General features: G+C 45.3%; 1 protein-coding gene across 1 annotated transcript in view; it reads right to left on the bottom strand.

Annotated features, from left to right (window-relative positions):
- Positions 1-22094, bottom strand: part of PDE6C (phosphodiesterase 6C) — a 59349-nt gene extending 37255 nt beyond the window's left edge. Inside the window, exons 1-8 of the mRNA XM_069567420.1 lie at positions 21630-22094; positions 13093-13245; positions 12899-12988; positions 11817-11957; positions 11055-11129; positions 10045-10109; positions 9875-9941; positions 1322-1369 (exon numbers count right to left, since the gene is read on the bottom strand). Coding sequence (XP_069423521.1) covers positions 1322-1369; positions 9875-9941; positions 10045-10109; positions 11055-11129; positions 11817-11957; positions 12899-12988; positions 13093-13245; positions 21630-22094 — 1104 coding nt within the window. The remainder of the gene's footprint in view (positions 1-1321; positions 1370-9874; positions 9942-10044; positions 10110-11054; positions 11130-11816; positions 11958-12898; positions 12989-13092; positions 13246-21629) is intronic.
- Between the last annotated feature and the right edge of the window lie 427 nt (positions 22095-22521).

The following is a 22521-nucleotide window of genomic DNA, read 5'->3' as shown; positions in this document are numbered from 1 at the left end:
AAACAGAGGACCAGGGCTGGGCACCGTGTGGTCACACTCAGGCCTTCAACTACAAGGAGGAAGGACCTGGAACAAGGGCTCTGATGGTTCAGAGGAGGCTGGGCACTCACCTAGGGTAAACCTCCAGCCCATAGGAATCTCCCAGCTTCCACAAGAAACATCAGTGGAATGCCTGTGAAAATACACTTCTCAGGCCTCTGACTGTGGGAAGGATGACCGTCCAGTGGCTGCTGGGCTCAGAAATCCACTGTTAGGACGGAGGCTCCACTTCCTGGCCCCAGGATACTAACACAGGCCAGTTCCTGGGAGGCGCCAGACTCCTCCAACCAGCACCACGAGTCCTAGGAACCCACTCCGGCCCTGCTAACTCTTTGACAACTGCATGGTGGCCTGAGTATGGTGTCTGCGTGTTTCCATGTCATCAAACAGAAGGATGAGCAGGGAGAACAGAGGGAAACCTGCCCTGAAACTGGGCAAGTGGCCACAGGTTCTTCCGGCCTGGACACTTTTGCTGCTGAGGAAACACCTCCGACCCTAGGTCGCCTTCACCCTGGTGTGGGCAGAGATGGGGCTCTGTGGGCGTGTCTGTGTAGACAGGAAGACAGCGCTAGTGGTCCCCACTGAGAAGGCTGTCTCTATTCCTGACTAGACAGGACATGCTTGTTAAAACAGGACACAGAACAGCAGGGGCTAAAAGCCAGAAGAGGAGAGGCTGTGGGGCCAAAAGCCAGGCTGTCCCAGTGGTCAGGTGGGGAGGGGGTGAGAGAGGGGACAGGTAGGGATGGGCATCTCTGGATGCTGGAGGAGGAAAAATTAAAACCAAGAGTCTGATAGCATGGGGAGCCCCCAAGAACCCAACAGGAAGCTTCTTTTTCTCCTAACGGCAGCAATAAGCCACTGGGAGGGGTCTGAGAAACCTGCAGAGGGCTGAATCCAGGTGGTCCGATGTTTTCAGCCAATCACTCAGGCAAAGACCATTTACTGAGCGGCTGTGCTGTGCCCAGACCGCTAGATGACCAGGAATGGGAGAGAACGGAGCAGTGACAGTCCCCCCAGCCATCCCCCCACCCCCACCCCCCACCAAGCCAGAGTGACAAACTCCCTACCTCCTTCTCTCACCCCCCTTTCTCTTCTCCCCTCTCTTCTTTTCTGCCTGAAGAACCTGCTATGTGGTGGCCAGCCAGGGTGAGCAGGACATAAGCCCGGTGCATGCTTCCTGGTCACCCCTGAGCACCAGGCGGCCTCTGGCGGGGCGGGGAGGCAGTGCCGCCCCTGCTCCCTGCACTGACTGCGGTGGGCGTGTGTGGCGAAGGATGCTCACCTGAAACGTGAAGTATTCATCCGCCGGGGCGTTCAGCATGTTGCAGATCTGGAAAGCAAACGGAGCCGTTAAACACAGGCCAGAAAGAGAAAGGACGTGGGAGCAAGGGATTCCTCCCTAGGCTTCCAGCGCTCGAAAGCACATTATTCACTCTGGGCCTGGCGAGACCAAAGGAGCTAGCGACACACTGAAGTTGAGACAGATGGGCACCGGCCCTTAACCAGAGTGTTTGTCTGAGAAAACGTCTCCTCCAGCAACAGAATACAGAGAAACTCTGCTGCTGCTAAGTCACTTCAGTCGTGTCCGACTCTGTGTGACCCCATAGAGGGCGGCCCACCAGGCTCCGCCGTCCCTGGGATTCTCCAGGCAAGCACACTGGACTAAAAATAACTGCATGCACTCTCAGTTGGGGCAAAATGTAAACAGTAAGATACAAAAAACGTCACAGGCCAGTGACCATTTCTGAGGTGTGGGGAGCAAAAGCACTGACCTCGGACACAGCACAGCCAAGAGGGTGGGCGGACCCTCTGGCCCAACCCACCAATCCACCCCCAACCTCACCCCAGTTAAGGCACCAGCTCGCCCCACCCAGGGAGCAACCTGTTTCCCGTTTGTGCTCCCTCCTGCCCGCAGCAGGAGTGCCAGTAAAGCCTTGCCTGAAGGCTCTGACCAATTGCGCTGGCCTCTGACCAATTGCGATTGATTAAGAGCCGGAGGACCTGTTTGGGTAACCGCTGGCTTCTCTTCCGCCAAGTAAGACATTGGAAGTTTAGCCCCATCTCTGCTCCTCCCTACTCTTCCTGCCTCTAAGGAATCTACTTCCAAATTCAAAGCAACTAGCTGCTCAGACCAAGGAGAGGAGGAAGCTAAGCAGAAAGGCCTGGCAGGTGTGGCAGCAATTCTGGGAAGACTCTATTTTCTTTCCTTTTTTTTTTTTTCTTTTCTGATGTGGGATCCAGGTTGGGAGAAGGTGGTTAAGGGCTGGAGGAAAAAACCAGACAGCCTTTTAGGTACACCAGAGTAAATATTCACTATGAGACGTGGCTTTACGTACTAAATTCAGAGACGATTGCTCACATCCATAAGGACAAGGAGTCATTCCATTTTTGTTCATTTTGAATTATCCTTCTATCAGGTCAAACCCACAAATGGGTCTTAATAAAAGGCAGCATCTTTCTTCTCACCAAAATTAAATTACTTTAAATCATAGCATTTTAAAGTTAGAAGGCACTTTGACAACTGTTTAAGCTTTTCTTTCCAAATGGGAAACAGAAACCCAAAGACATAAAGTTATTTTTTTTTAATTCATGGGATAGCAGGAGAACTGAGCTCTCCAGTGAGGGTGCTGTTGGAATCACCTCTCCTGGTGTGGGGAGTGGGGAGCCCTAATTTGCATCATTCACCAATTTCCATGTTGTAAGTACACCCACCATGGGGGATTTCAAACTGACCTAGGATTCACAAGTTGCTCACCGAACTCCTGAAAATGGAAGGTAGGAGCCAGCTTCTCCCTCTATGGTACTAACTCTGCCGGCTCCTCCACCCAAGGGAAGCGCTATTTGGGAGTGGCTGAGCCATGTCAACCATTGTTTTTCTACCCTTACTCATAGAAAGCAAATGTGCTGTGCTTAGTCACTCAGTCATGTCCAACTATGCGACTCCATGGACTGTAGCCCTCCCGCCTCTTCTGTCCATAGAATTTTCCAGGCAAGAATACTAGAGTGGGTTGTCATTTCCTTCTCCAGGGAATCTTCCTGACCCAGGGACTGAACCTTCATCTCCTGTGTCTCCTGCATGGCGGGAGGGTTCTTTACCCAATGACTCTTACAAAGCAGATGTGGCCATCTTTCAAAGTTTTTGTTAGTATATCAGGAATCACTTGTGCTATCCATTAATTTTATGATCTAATCTGAATAAAAAACCATGAATTGATTGGGTCAGCATCCTTCAGGTGTGTATCAAAGAGACAAAAAGCAGCTTAATTCTCTTTTCTGACCTTACCGTCAGCAGTATCTATTTTGGTCCAGGCTTTTGGGCCTTGAGAAAATATCTATAGATGGATCAAGGTCCTTGAGGCCAAGCTTTTCTTTTAACTCAGTATTCAAATATTGAAAAATCTTCTCTACTCTCCCCATTTCTCTCTCTCTCTAAGTTTACAGATCATTTTGATTCTAACTTGGTTTGATCCTGCATTTCTTGCTTCGATTCTACAAATGTAATTCTAGAAACTCATTTTCATTTTCTAATGTTTTTAATTCTAAAAAGTCACTCAAATGAAGTCTAATGTTTCTCATTCAGAGCTGGGATTTACTGGTTTAATGAGAACTCTGTGGGCACATGTTCCCTAAATTCAGCAAGGTCCAACTGAAGGGCCTCTGGGATAGCTTGTCCAAAAGCCTGCCTTTATTACAAGGGGTTTATGAAAAAAATATCAAGGGAAAAGTTTGAACCGCTAAATGGAAAAGTTTCAAGCAGTTTGGAGGAGCATCATAATTATGATTAAAACTCCAGACCATTTTTATTATTATTAAAGACTTTTCAGTGTTTCATTTCTTAAATAAGTCAACAACCTCTTTTTACAGATGATGATGTTAAAATCCAGACACATCAAGGGATTTGCCATGGGATTTGCCCAAAGCAGGATTGAGTCATGGTACCCAGGGATCCTGAGTCATGGCTGTTTGTTCTCTTTACCAGAACCCACCATCATATCACACACAAGTGGCCCCCAGGAATGGTGCTGCTCTGGCTGGATCTGCTGAAATGTTTGATATCATCCTCTAGCCCAGTGCTTCTCAGTCAGGGGTATGTTATCCTCCTGAGGACATTTAGCAACTTCTGAGACGTTTGGATTCTCAGAAGCAGGGTGGTGCTACTAGCATCTAACGGTCAGGGAGGCTGCTAAAAACCCTACGATGTAAAGGACAGCTCCTCACTACAAAGAACTAGCCCACAATGTCAGTAGAGTCCACAAGTTTGAGAAATCCTGTTCTATGCACAGAAATTATGTTTTTAACAGATCCTGCCTTTTGAAATATATAGTACAGGGTGACACAGCTGGGAGTGAAAGGAAAGACTTAAAAACTCACAAGGACAACAGTGTAAAGGGAGGTTGTCCCACACAAAGCGGGATGTATGTTCACCCCAATTCTGGAGTCTCCCAAAATGGCTCAAGGTCAGTTCTCTGAAAATCATTTTGGGAATGCTAACTTGTCTAATGAGCGATTTGACGAGAAATGCCTTGCACAAGATTTACACCAGTTTGCCATCAGTCGGGCTGCCAGTAGAAAGGATGACATCACGGGTGGGGCTGAGGGCAGGAGCTGAGAGGTGAAAGTGAGCAGTAAGCAAATGCAGTGAATCTGTGATAGAAACAAAATCTGGGGGGAAAAATCCTCCACAGCCTTTGGAATCGATTCTGGCAAATTGGTTACATGGCAAATTGATGACTTGGCAAATGAACCATTCAATGAGTTGGCTTTTGGTGCATTAGTTTTCTCCAAATTGATTTTTGGACAATAAAATCTTTACCTGGGAAACATCTAGGAAAGAAGAAGTGCTTAAAAAGTGGGGCAAAATAAAAATGCCATTTGCAGCAACACAGGTGGACCAGGAAATTATAATACTAAGTGAAGTAAGACAGAAAAAGACAAGTATCATATGACATTGCTGATATGTGGAATCTAAACGGTACAAATAAACTTATTTACAAAATAGATATAGAGTCAGAGATGTAGAAAACAAATTTATGGTTATGGGGTGGAGATAAACTGGGGAGTTGGGATTAACATAGAAGTTGAACGGTTCTATGAAGACCTACAAGACCTTTTAGAACTAACACCCAAAAAAGATGTCCTTTTCATTATAGGGGACTGGAATGCAAAAGTAGGAAGTCAAGAAACACCTGGAGTAACAGGCAAATTTTGCCTTGGAATGCAGAATGAAGCAGGGCAAAGACTAATAGAGTTTTGCCAAGAAAATGCACTGGTCATAGCAAACACCCTCTTCCAACAACACAAGAGAAGACTCTACACATGGACATCACCAGATGGTCAACACCAAAATCAGACTGATTATATTCTCTGCAGCAAAAGATGGAGAAGCTCTATACAGTCAACAAAAACAAGACCAGGAGCTGACTGTGGCTCAGATCAGGAACTCCTTATTACCAAATTCAGACTTAAATAGAAGAAAACAGGGAAAACCACTAGACCATTCAGGTATGACCTCAATCAAATACCTTATGATTATACAGTGGAAGTGAGAAATAGATTAAAGGGCCTAGATCTGATAGATAGAGTGCCTGATGAACTATGGAATGAGGTTCGTGACACTGTACAGGAGACAGGGATCAAGCCCATCCCCATGGAAAAGAAATGCAAAAAAGCAAAATGGCTGTCTGGGGAGGCCTTACAAATAGCTGTGAAAAGAAGAGAGGAGAAAAGCAAAGGAGAAAAGGAAAGATATAAGCATTTGAATACAGAGTTTCAAAGAATAGCAAGAAGAGATAAGAAAGCCTTCTTCAGCGATCAATGCAAAGAAATAGAGGAAAACAACAGAATGGGAAAGACTAGAGATCTCTTCAAGAAAATTAGAGATACCAAGGGAACATTTCATGCAAAGATGGGCTCGATAAAGGACAGAAATGGTATGGACCTAAAAGAAGCAGAAGATATTAAGAAGAGGTGGCAAGAATACACAGAAGAACTGTACAAAAAAGATCTTCATGACCCGGATAATCACGATGGTGTGATCACTCATCTAGAGCCAGACATCCTGGAATGTGAAGTCAAGTGGGCCTTAGAAAGCATCACTACGAACAAAGCTAGTGGAGGTGATGGAATTCCAGTGGAGCTCTTTCAAATCCTGAAAGATGATGCTGTGAAAGTGCTGCACTCAATATGCCAGCAAATTTGGAAAACTCAGCAGTGGCCACCGGACTGGAAAAGGTCAGTTTTCATTCCAATCCCAAAGAAAGGCAATGCCAAAGAATGCTCAAACTACCGCACAATTGCACTCATCTCACACGCTAGTAAAGTAATGCTCAAAATTCTCCAAGCCAGGCTTCAGCAATACGTGAACCATGAACTCCCTTATGTTCAAGGTGGTTTTAGAAAAGGCAGAGGAACCAGAGATCAAATTTCCAACATCCGCTGGATCATGGAAAAAGCAAGAGAGTTCCAGAAAAACATCTATTTCTGCTTTATTGACTATGCCAAAGCCTTTGACTGTGTGGATCACAATAAACTGTGGAAAATTCTGAAAGAGATGGGCATATCAGACCATCTGACCTGCCTCTTGAGAAACCTGTATGCAGGTCAGGAAGCAACAGTTAAAAATGGACATGGAACAACAGACTGGTTCCACATAGGAAAAGGAGTATGTCAAGGCTGTATATTGTCACCCTGCTTATTTAACTTCTATGCAGAGTACATCATGAGAAATGCTGGACTGGAAGAAACACAAGCTGGAATCAAGATTGCCGGGAGAAATCTCAATAACCTCAGATATGCAGATGATACCACCCTTATGGCAGAAAGTGAAGAGGAACTCAAAAGCTTCTTGATGAAGGTGAAAGAGGAGAGTGAAAAAGTTGGCTGAAAGCTCAACATTCAGAAAACTAAGATCATGGCATCCGATCCCATCACTCCATGGGAAATAGATGGGGAAACAGTGGGAACAGTGTCAGACTTTATTTTGGGGGGCTCCAAAATCACTGCAGATGGTGATTGCAGCCATGAAATTAAAAGACGCTTACTCCTTGGAAGAAAAGTTATGACCAACCTAGATAGCATATTCAAAAGCAGAGACATTACTTTGCCGACAAAGGTCCATCTAGTCAAGGCTATGCTTTTTCCTGTGGTCATGTATGGATGTGAGAGTTGAACTGTGAAGAAGGCTGAGTGCCAAAGAATTGATGCTTTTGAACTGTGGTGTTGGAGGACTCTTGAGAGTTCCTTGGACTGCAAGGAGATCCAACCAGTCCATTCTGAAGGAGATCAACCCTGGGATTTCTTTGGAGGGAATGATGCTAAAGCTGAAACTCCAGTACTTTGGCCACCTCATGTGAAGAGTTGACTCATTGGAAAAGACTCTGATGCTAGGAGGGATTGGGGGCAGGAGGAGAAAGGGACGACAGAGGATGAGATGGTTGGATGGCATCACGGACTCGATGGACGCGAGTCTGAGTGAACTCCAGGAGTTGGTGATGGACAGGGAGGCTTAGCATGCTGCGATTCACGGGGTCGCAAAGAGTTGGACACGACTGAGAGACTGAACTGAACTGAACTGATGTATAAAATAGGGCTTCCCAGGTGGCACTGTGGTAAAGAATCTGCCTGTTAATGTAGGATTTGCAAGAGATGTGGGTTCCATCCCTGGGTTGGGAAGATCCCCTGAAGGAGGGAAGGCAACCCACCCTAGTATTATTGCCTGGAAAATTCCATGGACAGAGGAGCCTGGCAGGCTACAGTCTATGGGATGGCAAAGAGTCAGACATGAGAGAGCAACTGAGCATACACATATAATACAGGTAACAGGGACCCTCTGTATAGCACAGGGAACTCTGCTCTAATCCTCTGTAATGACCTATACGGGAAAAGAATCCAAAAAAGAATGGATGTATGTACAGGTATATCTGATTCACTTTGCTGTCTGGCAGAGACTAACAAGTACATTGTAAATCAACTATACTCCAATAAAAAAAAATTTAAGTGGTGCATAAATTCCTTTATACCACCTGTGGCAACTTTGGGAATATCAAACTTGATAAAAAACCCCAAATGGAGTTTGATAGATGGGCTGCCAGGAAACCAAAGGACAGAAGCCAAGGGCCAAGCTACTTGGCTGTTTCAGTGAGGCTGAAAAATTGTGGCATATGTGGGTTCAGTTAGAAATGAATTGGAATACTTTGGTCAATACCACCAGGTCAGGAATGACATTTAAAAATATTTCAGTTATATATTAAAAAAGGGAATTCCCTGGTGGTCCAGTGGTTAGGACTCCACAGTTTCACTGTCAGGGATCAGGTTCAATTTCTGGTAGGAACTAAGATCTAGGCAAGCTGTGTCGTTCAGCAAAAAAAAAAAAAAAAAAAAAAAAATTTTCAATTATTTTTTAATATTTGTTAGTATATATTGCTGTTTACTCTTAAAAGACATAAGATTGTCTCTCCTTTTTCTTTTCTTCCCCTTCAACATGTCTCTACACTAAGAGATCATGTCACTTGGTGAGGCCACTTTGTTGCATAACCAACTAAGCCCAGAGTTAGGCATCCTCCCTGAAACCCTAGGGTAAAGCATCACTACATAGAAAGATTACCTTGCAGTCACAACAGAATTTTCCTTACTCTGTCACCATTCTGAATCCAGAAATATTCCCACTAAGCGGAGGCAAATTTGTGACAGTAAAAGAAAAAACATTAAACAACCTAAATTTTGTTTCACTTCCCATGTGACCCCTGAGTCACTGTAATTCACATGCTCATTTACTAAATAATGAAGATGCATGAACAGAATGACAACACTAAAGAAAAAACCAACTATGCAAATACATGCTATAAAAATATGTTTTTGGAAACTTGAGTTTGAAGGGGGAAAGGAAAGATGCCAACATAAAGAAACGTAAAAAACAGGGAACATTCTTGCAGGGAGGTATCTTGATGCCAAAAAAATGACACAGATGGTGGAGGAGCCCCACTAGGGAGAGAAGTCAGCCATGAAAAGGAAGGAGAGTATGGTCAAGGCCAAGTGGGAAAGCTACTGGTCCTCTGACCTTGAGGTCTATGGGACCCATTGTTGTCTTCCCACCCCTGATCTCTCTCAGCCAGACCTGGCCTACTCTTCCCTCCCACCACACCCCAACCCCACATGAGAGACCAGGGCAAAAATCTTCACCTCCACTATCAACTCAATGGATTTTGCACTGCAATCAATGGCAAAGTCCTTTCCTTATGTATTTTTTCTTTTTGTCAGTAATTTTCCGAGTTTCAAAAGTCGTGACCAAGGGAAACTATATTTAAGGTCAAACTAAACCCAGCATGAATCATAGTCATGAACTACCAGGATGTCTGAAATTTGTGTGGCTGCAGAATAAGAGGCTGGGAGATGGCTCTGTCTTTCTTGTGTTGACTAAATATTTTCTTGCGGAGTCAAGGAGTTTCTAGTTCACATTCATTCCGACTGCCAAGATTCTTCTTTCCTGTGTCCTGTGCCAAAGTGCCCATCTTACCCTTACCTGGTGCGTTCTTGCCTTCGCAACTGTTCCTATCTCTTAGCTAATGAGAGTTTCATCCAATATTATTTAAGATTCAAATTTGTTCTGCTGCTACTGCTGCTGCTGCTAAGTCACTTCAGTCATGTCCGACTCTGTGCGACCCCATAGACGGGAGCTCATCAGGTTTCTCCATCCCTGGGATTCTGCAGGCAAGAACACTGGAGTGGGTTGCCATTTCCTTCTCCAATGCATGAAAGTAAAAAGTGAAAATGAAGTCGCTCAGTCGTGTCTGACTCTTAGCAACCCCATGGACTGCAGCAAATTTGTTCAATAACTTACAAATCCATTTTCAGCAACGTATGTTGGCAACCCACTAACGAGAGTCCAGTGGTCCGTGGGAGGTGTCCTTGAGGAAGATGAGAAGAAAAAAAATCATCGCTATGCAAAGAAATGCACTGAATACAAACATAAAAGGGCAACTCCTGCAGCTGCTCCACGGCCATACTCACGGAATGACTTTGATCTCTTCTTTTCCATGTAAAATGTAATCAATGATTTTATAAAAGATGACTTCCTAAGAGGAAAGAGAGAATATGAGAAAAATCTTGCCTCCCAGAGAAAACATTTGCCCTTAATGAACTTTTATTTTAAAATTTAAATATTTTATTTCCCAACCACATTTCTTCACGTAACAAATTACCAAACTACTCGTGTCCTAATTACAAGCTTATGATAAAACCAGAAATATCACTGGCCACTTATCATATGAACAAAACTGCTGAACTAATTTTAGAAAGTTGAATATACCCTGACAACTTCTAGGAGAATCTTCGGTTTTCTTTTAATTTCTATTGTCCAGACATATCTGACTAATACTTCCAAAGAACAAATCATGAAATTTCTCAGCCTCGGTCAATGTTTTCCCTTCCCAGCTGTACAGTGCACTTACCCCTTCCAGCACACTGAATGGGTGCCTAAGAAGCAGGATTCGGTGAATACGTTGTCAAAGCTGGAAGGGACTTGAGAACTAGTCTCTCTGCTTCTTTGGGCAGATGAAGAACCTACAGATTCTATCCCCTGCCTTCGCTTTCCTGTATGCTCGGGATACGGTGGTGGAACAAGCTTCCTCTGAAACTTGCAATCAAGGGGGAAAGTAAATCTAAGCCAGCCTTTGCCTGTAGATCCCAGTCCAGCATGTCAGAAGAAGAGCCTGGGCATGGTGTGTTTTAAAAACTATGCAGGAGGCTCTGAAGCGTCCTCCTTGTGGAGAAGCACTGATCCACCAAACCCCCGCTTCACGGAAAAGAAGTTAGATGAGTGAGGGCAAGGGCAACCCAGCTGGTTGGGGCAGAGCTGAAACTTGAACCTCAAACTCCTTGTCCAGTGCTCTCTGCTTCTCCAAGGTCCTCCAGGAAGTCCCAGGACTAGAGCCCAGTCCTTCTTGGGCCAGCGCTCTTTCCTTTACACACAGCCACTAAAACCAGGCACAGATATTATCAGCAAAGATGTCCGCACTCACTCTGCCATCTGGGGTCTTTGGACCTTTGTACGGCTCGACTTCTCCAAGCTTGACTGGCCACTCGTCATAGAATTCCTGGAGGCAAATACATTTAAACACTATTAAGCAAACTGTCCTGTTACCTCCCATATCTGAGTGTCATTGGTTTGCACATTTTATGTTAATTTATAATTCTGGAATTTTAAAGCCCTTTTTCAGTAATGCTGTTTATGAACTTGTGACTGTAAACAAGTCAATCTTTTAAATCTGTAAAATGGAGACAATAACCAAATGCATATTACAGAGTCATTGAGTGGATTAAATGAATGAATAATTAAATGAATAATTCAGACACATAGTTAGAAGGAGGGAGGACAAGAGGAAGGAAAAGAACATGTATGGAAACTCTCTGAACTTCCTGCTAATTTTTTTCTGTAAACCTAAAAATACTCTAAAAGAATATGGTCTACTAATTAATTTTTTAAAAAGAAAAAAAGACTTGTTGAAGACACATAGAGCTAGGAAGTGGAAAAGCCAAGTCTAGATACTTTTTTACTCCAAAAAGTACACTTTCCCTTCTTCTTTTCCATGTAAAATGTAATTGATGATTTTTAAGTTGACTTTATATAAAAGATGAAAGTACCATACTTTCTTGGGACTGATTCTTAAGATCTATCATGACCAGTAGTTCACATAGTATATCCGTTTTTTAATGGATTGCATTTCATGTGATGTGCATTTTATAGCTGGCGGTAGGGGAGATAAAACGTATGGAACAGTGACCTTCTCCTTGGTCATGTCCAGCAGCCCAATGGAGTAGCGTTCGCAGTTCAGGTATGTTCTAACAGTGTAGAGCGCTTTGTGAAACTGTCGCTCAACATCTGTGAGCTCTTCAAATACTTTGTTGGCTGACCACATAAGAATCTGAAAGTAGGTATTACAAAGAAAACAATCAGAACAAAACACAGTATGAAGAGGAGCATTAGAAGAAAACAGGAGATGCATCAAATAAAAGGAACACACGTCAGCAAACAATGCAATTCTATTTTTGCACATGAACTTGTCCAAAAAACTACTGAGAGTCTCAGGGTGGGATGATGAGCAGATCTTTTGCAAAGCCGTGCGTTTATGAAAGCCATGACTGACCTCCATGTCCAAAATGTTTTGGCTCCAAAGGGCCAGTAATCTAACACAAATGCAGAGACAGTGCCTGGGCAGGGGGTCCAGTATTGGGGGCCCACTGGCTACTGCTGGCCCTTGTGAGAAGAAAGCCACCTGCCTCCTTCCATGTGTCCTGAGCTAGTCAAAGGTTACCTGCCCTGGACAGCTAGCATGGGACAGGGCCTTGGAAGTCCTCTGTCCCAACCACCCTCCCACCATTGTACTGATGAAGAAACCGAGGTCCACACAGTAGTTCAACTCAGGTATCCTGGCTACCAATGTTGTTCTTTATCCCTCTGGCTCAAGGAAGCAACAGAGGAGCAATTTGCTTCTCAATGTAGCACCTTTACTATGTACCAGGAATACACAGCTCTGCTAAGAGCTTTATGTGAACCAATTCATCTAATGACCATTTAATAGTCATAGCAACCATGTGGGGTAAGTACTGTAATTATCATTGCCACCTCAAAGAGGAAGAAACCACAGCTGCCCAGGACATAGCCGGAAGAAAGCAAGCCAGTTGGACCTACAGACAGAGGGGCAGGAAGGTGACAGGGGAGGGGACCACAAGAGGACACCGGGAATGGAAGTTTGGGGATCTGACCCATGGGGTGTGGTTAGGAAGGATCTGCGCTTGTTGCCTCTTAGGGGGGCTCTTTGTCAAACAGGTCAGCATGAAGTAGTCACTGTCACCTTCTCTTTACCTGACTTCTTCGGGATTCAATATTGTACAGGTAGTTGGTATGATGAAGCTTTAGGATGATAGAAACAAAGCTGAGGTATTTGGAAAAGACCTACAGATGGCGGAGAAAAACACATTAGGTGTGACATCTTTCTTCCAGTTACACAACAAATAAATTTCCTGAGCATCTGAAGGGATGCCCAGGGTTAGCATTACCTCTTCATCCTGTTTGGAAAATTCAGGAGCATCTACTTTGTTAACTGCCATAAACACAGCAAGAACCTCCTTGCCCATCACGATGGGGGTTGCCAGCAAGTTCCTAGTGACATACCCAGTTTGTTTGTCCATGAAGTCAGAAAAATGGCTGTTCTGAAAGATATATTCATACATTTGACATTTGACAAAGCAGCACAAAACCATGAAGTGCAGATCTAGGAAGGGCAACATACCATTCCCTCTAGGTCGCAGGACAGTGGTCCCAAGCCAACATCCCCACCCACCCCACCATCCGCAAGCAGATGGAATGAATAAAGCATAGAATGAAATGGCCCATTTCCAAATGAGCATTCCCACCTGAGCTGTGGCCTATCCGGTTTAGGCTAGGGTAGGGCTAGGAGGAAAGAGGTGATGTTGTGACCAAGTGGAATTCAGAAAAACATCTATTTCTGCTTTATTGACTATGTCAAAGTCTTTGACTATGTGGATCACAAGAAACTGTGGAAAATTCTGAGAGAGATGGGCATACCAGACCACCTGACCTGCCTCTTGAGAAACCTGTATGCAGGTCAGGAAGCAACAGTTAGAACTGGACATGGAACAACAGACTAGTTCCAAATAAGAAAAGGAGTACATCAAGGCTGTATACTGTCACCCTGCTTATTTAACTTCTATGCAGAGTACATCATGAGAAACACTGGACTGGAAGAAACACAAGCTGGAATCAAGATTGCCGGGAGAAATCTCAATAACCTCAGATATGCAGATGACACCACCCTTATGGCAGAAAGTGAAGAGGAACTCAAAAGCCTCTTGATGAAAGTGAAAGAGGAGAGTGAAAAAGTTGACTTAAAGCTCAACATTCAGAAAACGAAGATGATGGCATCCGGTCCCATCACTCCATGGGAAATAGATGGGGAAACAATGGAAACAGTGTCAGACTTTATTTTGGGGGGCTCCAAAATCACTGCAGATGGTGACTGCAGCCATGAAATTAAAAGACGCTTACTCCTTGGAAGAAAAGTTATGACCAACCTAGATAGCATATTCAAAAGCAGAGACATTACTTTGCCAACAAAGGTCCATCTAGTCAAGGCTATGGTTTTTCCAGTAGTCATGTATGGATGTGAGAGTTGGACTGTGAAGAAAGCTGAGTGCCAAAGAATTGATGCTTTTGAACTGTGGTGTTGGAGAAGACTCTTGAGAGTCCCTTGGACTGCAAGGAGATCCAGCCAGTCCATTCTGAAGGAGATCAGCCCTGGGGTTTCTTTGGAAGGAATGAGGCTGAAGCTGAAACTCCAGTACTTTGGCCACCTCATGTGAAGAGTTGACTTATTGGAAAAGACTTTGATGCTGGGAGGAATTAAGGGCAGGAGGAGAAGGGGACGACAGAGGATGAGATGGTTGGATGGCATCACGGACTCGATGGACGTGAGTCTGAGTGAACTCCGGGAGTTGGTGATGGACAGGGAGGCCTGGCGTGCTGTGATTCATGGGGTTGCAAAGAGTCGGACATGAGTGAGTGATTGAACTGAAGGGGAAGGGAGGGAAGGATGAAGGATTACAACAGGGAGGAAGTGTGTACTCGAAGGAGAGCACAGCTGGGATTCCATAGGGCTCTTCTTATTAATCGCAAAAGTAAAATTTGCCCTTGAAACCTCCCAACCTTCGTAACATAAGGAATAAATTATTAACTGCCCTCAAACCCCTCCTAATCTCGCCTACTTGAAGAAATCTGTATTACAATGCTTGGTGTGTCTCCTTCTATGCCTTTCTCTATGCTTGGACAAAGCATTTTCTTTTTCTTTAATAAAATTTTCTCTCCTAATTTTATGCAATTCATCACTTAACACTATCTTATGGACTTCCCTCCAGACTGGTGCATATGGACGTGAACTAGTTTTCCAGATTCTTGCATGATATTCCACAGTTTGGGGGCTCCAGTTCTGCTCAACCTATATCTACTGATTTAGTCTGTTTAGAGTTTTCCCCTTTGCAAACAATACTGCACTAATCACCCTTGCTTTTACTTTTATTGATGGAGTCCCCAAATGGAAATGTCTTTTGCAGTGTCAACAGGTACATGAAGTTTTCATTTACATCAGTTACTTTTACAAAATGTTGAAATTCTTACCACCCTCTTGACAGCACCAGATATTTAACAGTTTTTCAAAGTCATTTTCTTTTTTTTAAAAAAGTATCTTTATTTTATTTACTTAGGTTGCACTACACGGCATGTGGATGGATCTTAGTTCCCATACCAGGGATCAAACCTGTGTCCCCTGCAGTGGAAGCACAGAGTCTTAACCACTGAACCACTAGGGAAGTCATTTTCTATCAAGTCAATATCTCTCATTTGTATTTTCTATTTCTTTCCTAGGGGAAAATGAAATGGATCATCCTAGATACAAGCTTCAAGTAGAAGATGCGAGGGATGACTCTAATTCACTAACCATGTAGAGGGCAGAGTGATGAGTCTGGAGAGGCACACAAACGGAAGGGCTTGGGAAGAAGGTCAAGGATAGCAGTTATCTTATTAGCTGTGAGTGAGAGTAACTGTGGTCGGGTATAGACTCTGCTTGCTCTGGGTCATGACTAACTCTTCTTTGAGTCTTCATCATTTGAAACTTCAACTGAAATTTCCATCTGGTGCTGTCAAGAGGGTGGTAAGAATTTCAACATTTTGTAAAAGTAACTGATGTAAATGAAAACTTCATGTACCTGTTGACACTGCAAAAGACATTTCCATTTGGGGACTCCATCAATAAAAGTAAAAGCAAGGGTGATTAGTGCAGTATTGTTTGCAATGGGGAAAACTCTAAACAGACTAAATCAGTAGATATAGCTTGAGCAGAACTGGAGCCCCCAAACTGTGGAATATCATGTAAGAATCTGGAAAACTAGTTCACGTCCATATGCACCAGTCTGGAGGGAAGTCCATAAGATAGTGTTAAGTGATGAACTGCATAAAATTAGGAGAGAAAATTTTATTAAAGAAAAAGAAAATGCTTTGTCCAAGCATAGTCAGAAAATGTTTTGTCCAATGGCCAAAAACCAATGTGGTCTTCCTTTCATAAGTTGTATTATGTTCATTTCCCCATGTGCATGTTGCTTCTAGAAGCAGCTGCTGCTACTGCTACTGCTAAGTTGCTTCAGTCGTGTCCAACTCTGTGCGACCCCATAGACAGTAGCCCACCAGGCTCCCCAGTCCCTGAGATTCTCCAGGTAAGAATGCTGGAGTGGGTTGCCATTTCCTTCTCCAATGCATAAAAGTAAAAAGTGAAAGTGAAGTCACTCAGTCGTGTCCGACTCTTAGAGACCCCATAGACTGCAGCCCACCAGGCTCCTCCGTGCATGGATTCTCCAGGCAAGAGTACTGGAGTCGGGGTGCCATTGCCTTCTCCAAGCAGCTGGACTTCTATAAGTAGCTGGACTCTGTCCAGTTTCCCAAAGTGAAAATGGGAAAGCCCACTGGTGTGCGACTTTGGGGCCAGAATCGCCCTCAGGGCAGAGTGACTGCTTGGGCAACAGAAACCAGCCCTGCTCAGAGCAGGAGGCCTGGGCTGAAGCTCCGAAAGACCTGCCGACGATGCAGATTTGCACACCTCATGGCAGACCTACTGAATGCTAACCTCCTGAAGTGGAAACTGGCTTCCCCAGGAATCTATACTTTCAGTGGATGAATTGATTCTGTAGACGATCCTTAGAAATGTCAGATGCTAAGGAAGTCAGGTGCAGCCCTTGACCCCAGACTTCTTCTATACCCTCCCAAAATGGAACCCCAGAAACCAGCTAATTATGTAGGAGGCAGCATCGCATAATGGTGAAGAAGGTTCCCGAGTCAGATGTCCTTGACTGAAACCAGCTGCTGATTCACTAGCTGTAAGCCCCGGGCATGCTACTTACCCTCTGCATCCTCATTTTTTAACCTGAAAATGGGAACACTGGATAATATCTACTGTTTATTGTACCTGATGTAAAAAGAGAATAATATAGTGTAGGCAGAGCACTTAGAAAAGAGTCTGACACATAGTAGGTGCTCAATAAATACTAGGAAGCCACACCTGGGACTTTGGGGGCCTCTCTGGATTATAAGGCTTCCCTTGTGGCTCAGCTGGTAAAGAATCTGCCTGCAGTGCAGGAGATCTGGGCTCAATCCCTGGGTTGGGAAGATCCCCTGGAGAAGGGAAAGGCTCCAGTCTGCTGGCCTAGACAATTCCATGGACTGTATAGTCCATGAGGTCACAAAGAGTCAGACATGACTAAGCGACTTTCACTTTCATTTCTTTTACTTTCGCTGGATGAGAAGTCCTTCAGGTTTTGCATTACCATTTGGCTTCCAATGATGATGTGATGTGTTAGTTGCTCAGTTGTGTCTGACTTTTTGTGACTCCACAGACTAGCAGCCCGCCAGGTTCTTCTGTCCATGGAATTCTCCAGGCAAGAATACTAGAATGGGTTGCCATTCCCTTCTCCAGGGGTTCTTCACAACTCAGGGATCAAACTCAGGTCTCCTGCGTTGTAGGCAGATTCTTTACTGTCTGAGCTACCAGGGAAGCCCCATCATTTGGCTTCTACTTCTACCTTTTCTAACCAATTCCAATCACTGAAAAAATGAGATGCTCTTAGCTGATGCAGGCCTCCTATGCCTAGAAGCATGCTTGCTCCTGAGGGCTAGCTCTCTGCCCTGTGCCAACAACAGCCAGGTTTTTTTCCTAACTGCTGTATCTGCGACTTTCTCTGCCTCTTGCATCATCTTCACTCAGTCCAGAACACCTCCAGACTTTGAAAGGTTCTTTCTCTTAATCCACTGCTATAGCCCAGTCTGGCTTGCTGTCCATTTTCCTCCTAACCTATTATCCATTATAGAAGGTGATCACTTTCATTTACACCGTGAGGCTGGGCATTGAAGGAATAACCAAAATGCCCAAAACATGCAGCATGGGGTGGAGTTGGGCAGCATTTCTTGGCTAACACATTTTACTCTGTAGCCTCAAAACTTGATACTATTTTATTTTAGATCCTAAACACAAGAAGATGTTCTTACATTCAACTGAATGTTTGAGAAAATGACTTACAAGTTTTAAAACTTAATACTTGCTTATCATCATATCTGAAAATCTTGGATAAAACCATCCATCAAATTTCAGGGTAGGTGAGGCGAGGTTTTCTGGTTTTGTGTTTTCATTGGTTCAAACAACCCTTGGTAAAGTTTCTGTGAGTAAATTCTGTATCTTTTGGGATACGTTAGAGCAGAACGCTTAGAGCAGAGGGCTGCCTGGATCCTCATCCAATCTTAGTACTGTTAAATTCTAATCAAACATCTAGAGATCCAGAGCCAGAAGGAGACAAGGATGGAAAGCTGTTAAGTGCAAGCTATAAGCACCCTGTTAATTATTGAAAACTTAGGATTCTCACATGGCTTTCTTTTAAACCACTGCCAGGAGAACCACCCATAGAGTTAATCACCAGCTTTCCCAATAGAATAGGAAATCATTAACTTGATGAGGATATGTCACAGTTTCCTGTTATTAACTTTCCCTGCCTTTAACCTGTTTTAAAAACAAGCGGTGATCACTGACCCGGTTTTGGCTACCTACACCCAGCCCCCAAACTCTCTGGACATTAATATGAGATGATCATAGCTGTCATTTATTGAGCACGTCCTGGGAGTCAGGCACTTTATGATTCGGTTCTCTCTATTTCTCTCGTGGAGAAACACGGTCCCTCATCCACTCTCAGGCCTGGATCTGTACCCAGGTCAACTGATGCCAAAGCTCTCACCTGACACCATGTGGCTTCTCTGCTGCCAAGGCTGGGAGTATCCAGTTCTGCCTGTCCGTCTGTGTGCATGCAGGTAGTCCTTCCCTCCCTGTGCCCACACTGCCCACCAGGCAGGAGTTGTGTGTGGTCAGGGCTGTGGCAAAGAAAAAGGGCGGCCTTGCAAGACCTGGATTATGAGCCTAGATCCACCACATTGCGCCTAACTGACCTGGAAGAGATTCTCACATACACGGGATGGAAATAAAAATACATTCCTGGCCTTCTGCACAAGGTCTTTGCCAGAATCAACTGAAATCAAGAATGAGGGGAATCTTCATCAAGCATCAAGTGCAATGAAAAGGTGAAGAGATGGTAGAAATGTCACTTAAACAGTGGTTTCTAACTCCTTTCTCTGCAGATTTTACCACAGCAACTTAAGTGTGGTGAGCCTGCAGGGCTGCAGGGTGGGGTGAGGGTGTGAACACAGCCTGGAGGCTGCCTGCCTCTTCCCCAGTCCCTCTCATCACCGATCAGACCCTGGACCCTGGGAGAGCCGCGGCCCCCATGACTTAACTTCCTGTCTGCCCAAGGGAAGACTTAAACTAACAAGTCCAGGAGCCCTTCCATCTAATCATTTACAGTTGATTTGAAATTCAGTTCCTCCTCTTGCATCTCTTTGCCCAAAGACCAGTGGTTCTCAACACTGGGTGCCTATTAGAATCACCCGGGTAGCTTTTAAACCATACTCCTGGCTGCATCCCAGTCTCAGAGCCTGATGTAATTGGTCTAGTGAGAGTCTCACACATCTGTATTTTTAAAAGAGCTCCCAGTTTGATTTTAATGTGCTTCCAGAGTTGAAAAGCACCATTCTCGGAGGGGAAAAAAAAAATGCTTAGAAGCAGTAGAAATGAAGGGCGAATGAGGTCTTTGTCCCTTTTCAGAAGGGAGCTCAGGAGGGCGGGAGGGCAGCTGTCTTCACACACACTCAGTAAAAGGGAGAACCGAGCGACCGTGCCCCCACTTTACCACCGCTGTGCCTATGGGGTGTCCATCATGGACGGCAGCAGGCCCAGGCCACCTGATCTCTTAGGCAGCTCCTTTCAATCATTCTGTCCTCAACAGGACTGGCCTCATTAATAAAAGAGCATAGCAGAAGTTAGGGCTTGCCAGGTGGAGCAGTGGCAACGAATCTGCCTGCCAGTGTAGCCCCTGGAGAAGGACATGGCAGCCCCCTCCAGTATTCCTGCCTGGAAAATTCCATGGACAGAGGAGCCTGGCAAGCTACAGTCCAAGGGGTCGCAAAGAGTTGGACAAGACTGAGCACACACACACACACACACACACACACACACAAGTCATTTTATCCATCTCTCCTTTAAAAAAAAACAAACTTTTTTTCTGAAAAAGAGTCTTGCATGTCACTTTCTCAAGTTTGCTGTCCTCGTCATTTTGGAGATGGCCTCAGTCAGAGACTTGCAAGAAGCATGTTCCCATGAGAAAACTTCAGGATGTACAGGCGGAGCCTCCTCCCTGGGGTCCAGGAACTTCGCCTTAAGGCCCTTTATACACTAGAAGCAGCTGCAGCGGACCCAGAATCCTACTGAAACCGGATGGAATGCGCTGCAGGGAGGGGTGGTAAAGACCGAGGACCCTCGGGTGCCAACAGCAACCCTTGCCCCTGGGGCTGTTTGCTGAGTGTTGCTAATGTTTGACAACCTCTGTGCCTACTGTGGATCTGCACAGCCCCCCTCCTGTAATCAGCTTCAGGAGGCATGTAGGGGATTATCCTCCAGCCTCCAGCTGCCCTCTCCGTAAGTAAACCTCTACACAGTAAGCGTTTCAGGGGCTGCTCCCAGTCAGTTCTGTTCCATCATCTGCTAGCTCTCCCCTTTGTTAACAGCAAAGCAAAATGACAGGACGCATGTGTAGGAAAAGGGCTGGCAGGAGAAACTCCAGGCTGGGGCCCTCGGCACTACTGAGTGCAGAGATTCTGGGTGGTTCGCATTTCCTCCCTCTTCATTTGTATTTTCTAATTTTTCTTAGATGAACAAGCATTTTAGTTGGAAGGAGAATGTTCTTTTTAAAACAAAATAATTTATGTAGTGTTCAACTGGTCTTCGGGAGGGTTCAAATGTCCCATTTACAGGACTGGAAATTCTTGGTAGATCTGAACTAGGTGGCCAACTGCATTTAGTCATCACCTAAATGCATGTATTTTTTATGACTCAGATGGAAACATTTCAAATTTCATGTCTTTTTTTTTTTCACACTTGATCTATAGGTGAGAGAATCATTCCTGAGCCAGTTTACCCCAAAAGAGTCTTCAAAGGACTGTGGGTGAGAGGCGTGGGGAGCAGTTCAGGGGCCTTGGCATCTGGCCTAGTGGCTGATCTCCCCAGTGAGTGGCCTGCTTTACCCTGTTGGTCAGGATGGTGTCCAGAGGACAGAAGAGGTGTGCGGGAGCAGGTGTGGGCCGCCCCACACCCAGGTAAGGTTGCCCCGCATTACAGGGGACATAACGCTAAAACGTTATCCACTGTTTATCTGAAATTCAGATTGAACTGGGCATCTAGTCATTTTATTTGCTATATCTAGCCACTCTTGGTCTGGGGGTTCCTCTTCTCCACCACCCACTCCCCAGGTTACAGCCAAACCACAGCCACAAAGATGGCCCCTGGAGCCACCCGCATCCCCTCACCCCGCTCTTTCCCATGTTCCTCCATGAGGCCACCAAGACCTCCTCTCCACTCCACTGTCACCATCAGACCACTCACCTTTTTCACATCTGGCACATTAAAGGTTTTCTTCGTGTGAGCAACCCACCCCACTATCCCGACGTCCAACGGAAACACAGCTTCTCTGTCGGGGACCACCAGGTTGTCCTCAAACCTGGAGGTGGGGGTGACGTCGAGCAGCTTGGAGGCCACCTCCGGCGTGCCGTTGCGGGCGCGACACGAGAACATGCTGCAGCGGTCGGCCTGCAGCAGCTGCGCCAGCCTCCGCAGGGCCCTGTGCACCGCCAGCTCCACGCTGCCCGCCTCCTCCAGCAAGACCTCCAGTAGCTCCAGGTACAGGGCCGCCTCCTCCGCCAGCGTCCGGCCGGGGAAGGAGGCGCTGGCCGGTGCCTGTGCCCCGCCGCTCGGCGCCTCCACCTGCAGCTTCCTGTTGAAATAGTCCTTGGCGAACTGAGGGTTGTCCTCCAGGTATTTCTCTACCGTCTCTTGGCTGATCTCACCCATGGCGTGGCGTGCTGTGCTCCTCTGGTCTAGATAGGAAGAGACCCTCAGAACACCACCAGAGGCAGAGTGCCAAGAAGGAGCTACATCCTGGCCAAAGATACCAGGAAAGCCCTAAGGGGCACCTCGCAGAACCCTCCCCCCAGAGGCCGAGGAGAAAGGCTGTTTAGCAGAGCTTTCAAACTGGCCTGTAACTCTTGTGATGTGACAGAAGGCCCTGGCTTAGAGTGGGATTCAGGAAGCATGAGATTAAAGAGTTCTTCAGGACACGAAATCCCTAAGCATTATTAGCTCATAAGTCCTCAGAGAATCTGCAGAGCATCTTAGATCAGCCAGCCAAGTGACAAGTCAAACTGACTATTCCAGAAAAATAGCTAAACCTTGGTGGCTGTAGGCAATAAGAATGGGGGATATCCATTAATTATATTAT

The sequence above is a fragment of the Ovis canadensis genome, chromosome 22, assembly GCF_042477335.2.
Source record: "Ovis canadensis isolate MfBH-ARS-UI-01 breed Bighorn chromosome 22, ARS-UI_OviCan_v2, whole genome shotgun sequence".
NCBI lineage: Eukaryota > Metazoa > Chordata > Mammalia > Artiodactyla > Bovidae > Ovis > Ovis canadensis.
This window is presented reverse-complemented; position numbering and strand designations above follow the sequence as displayed.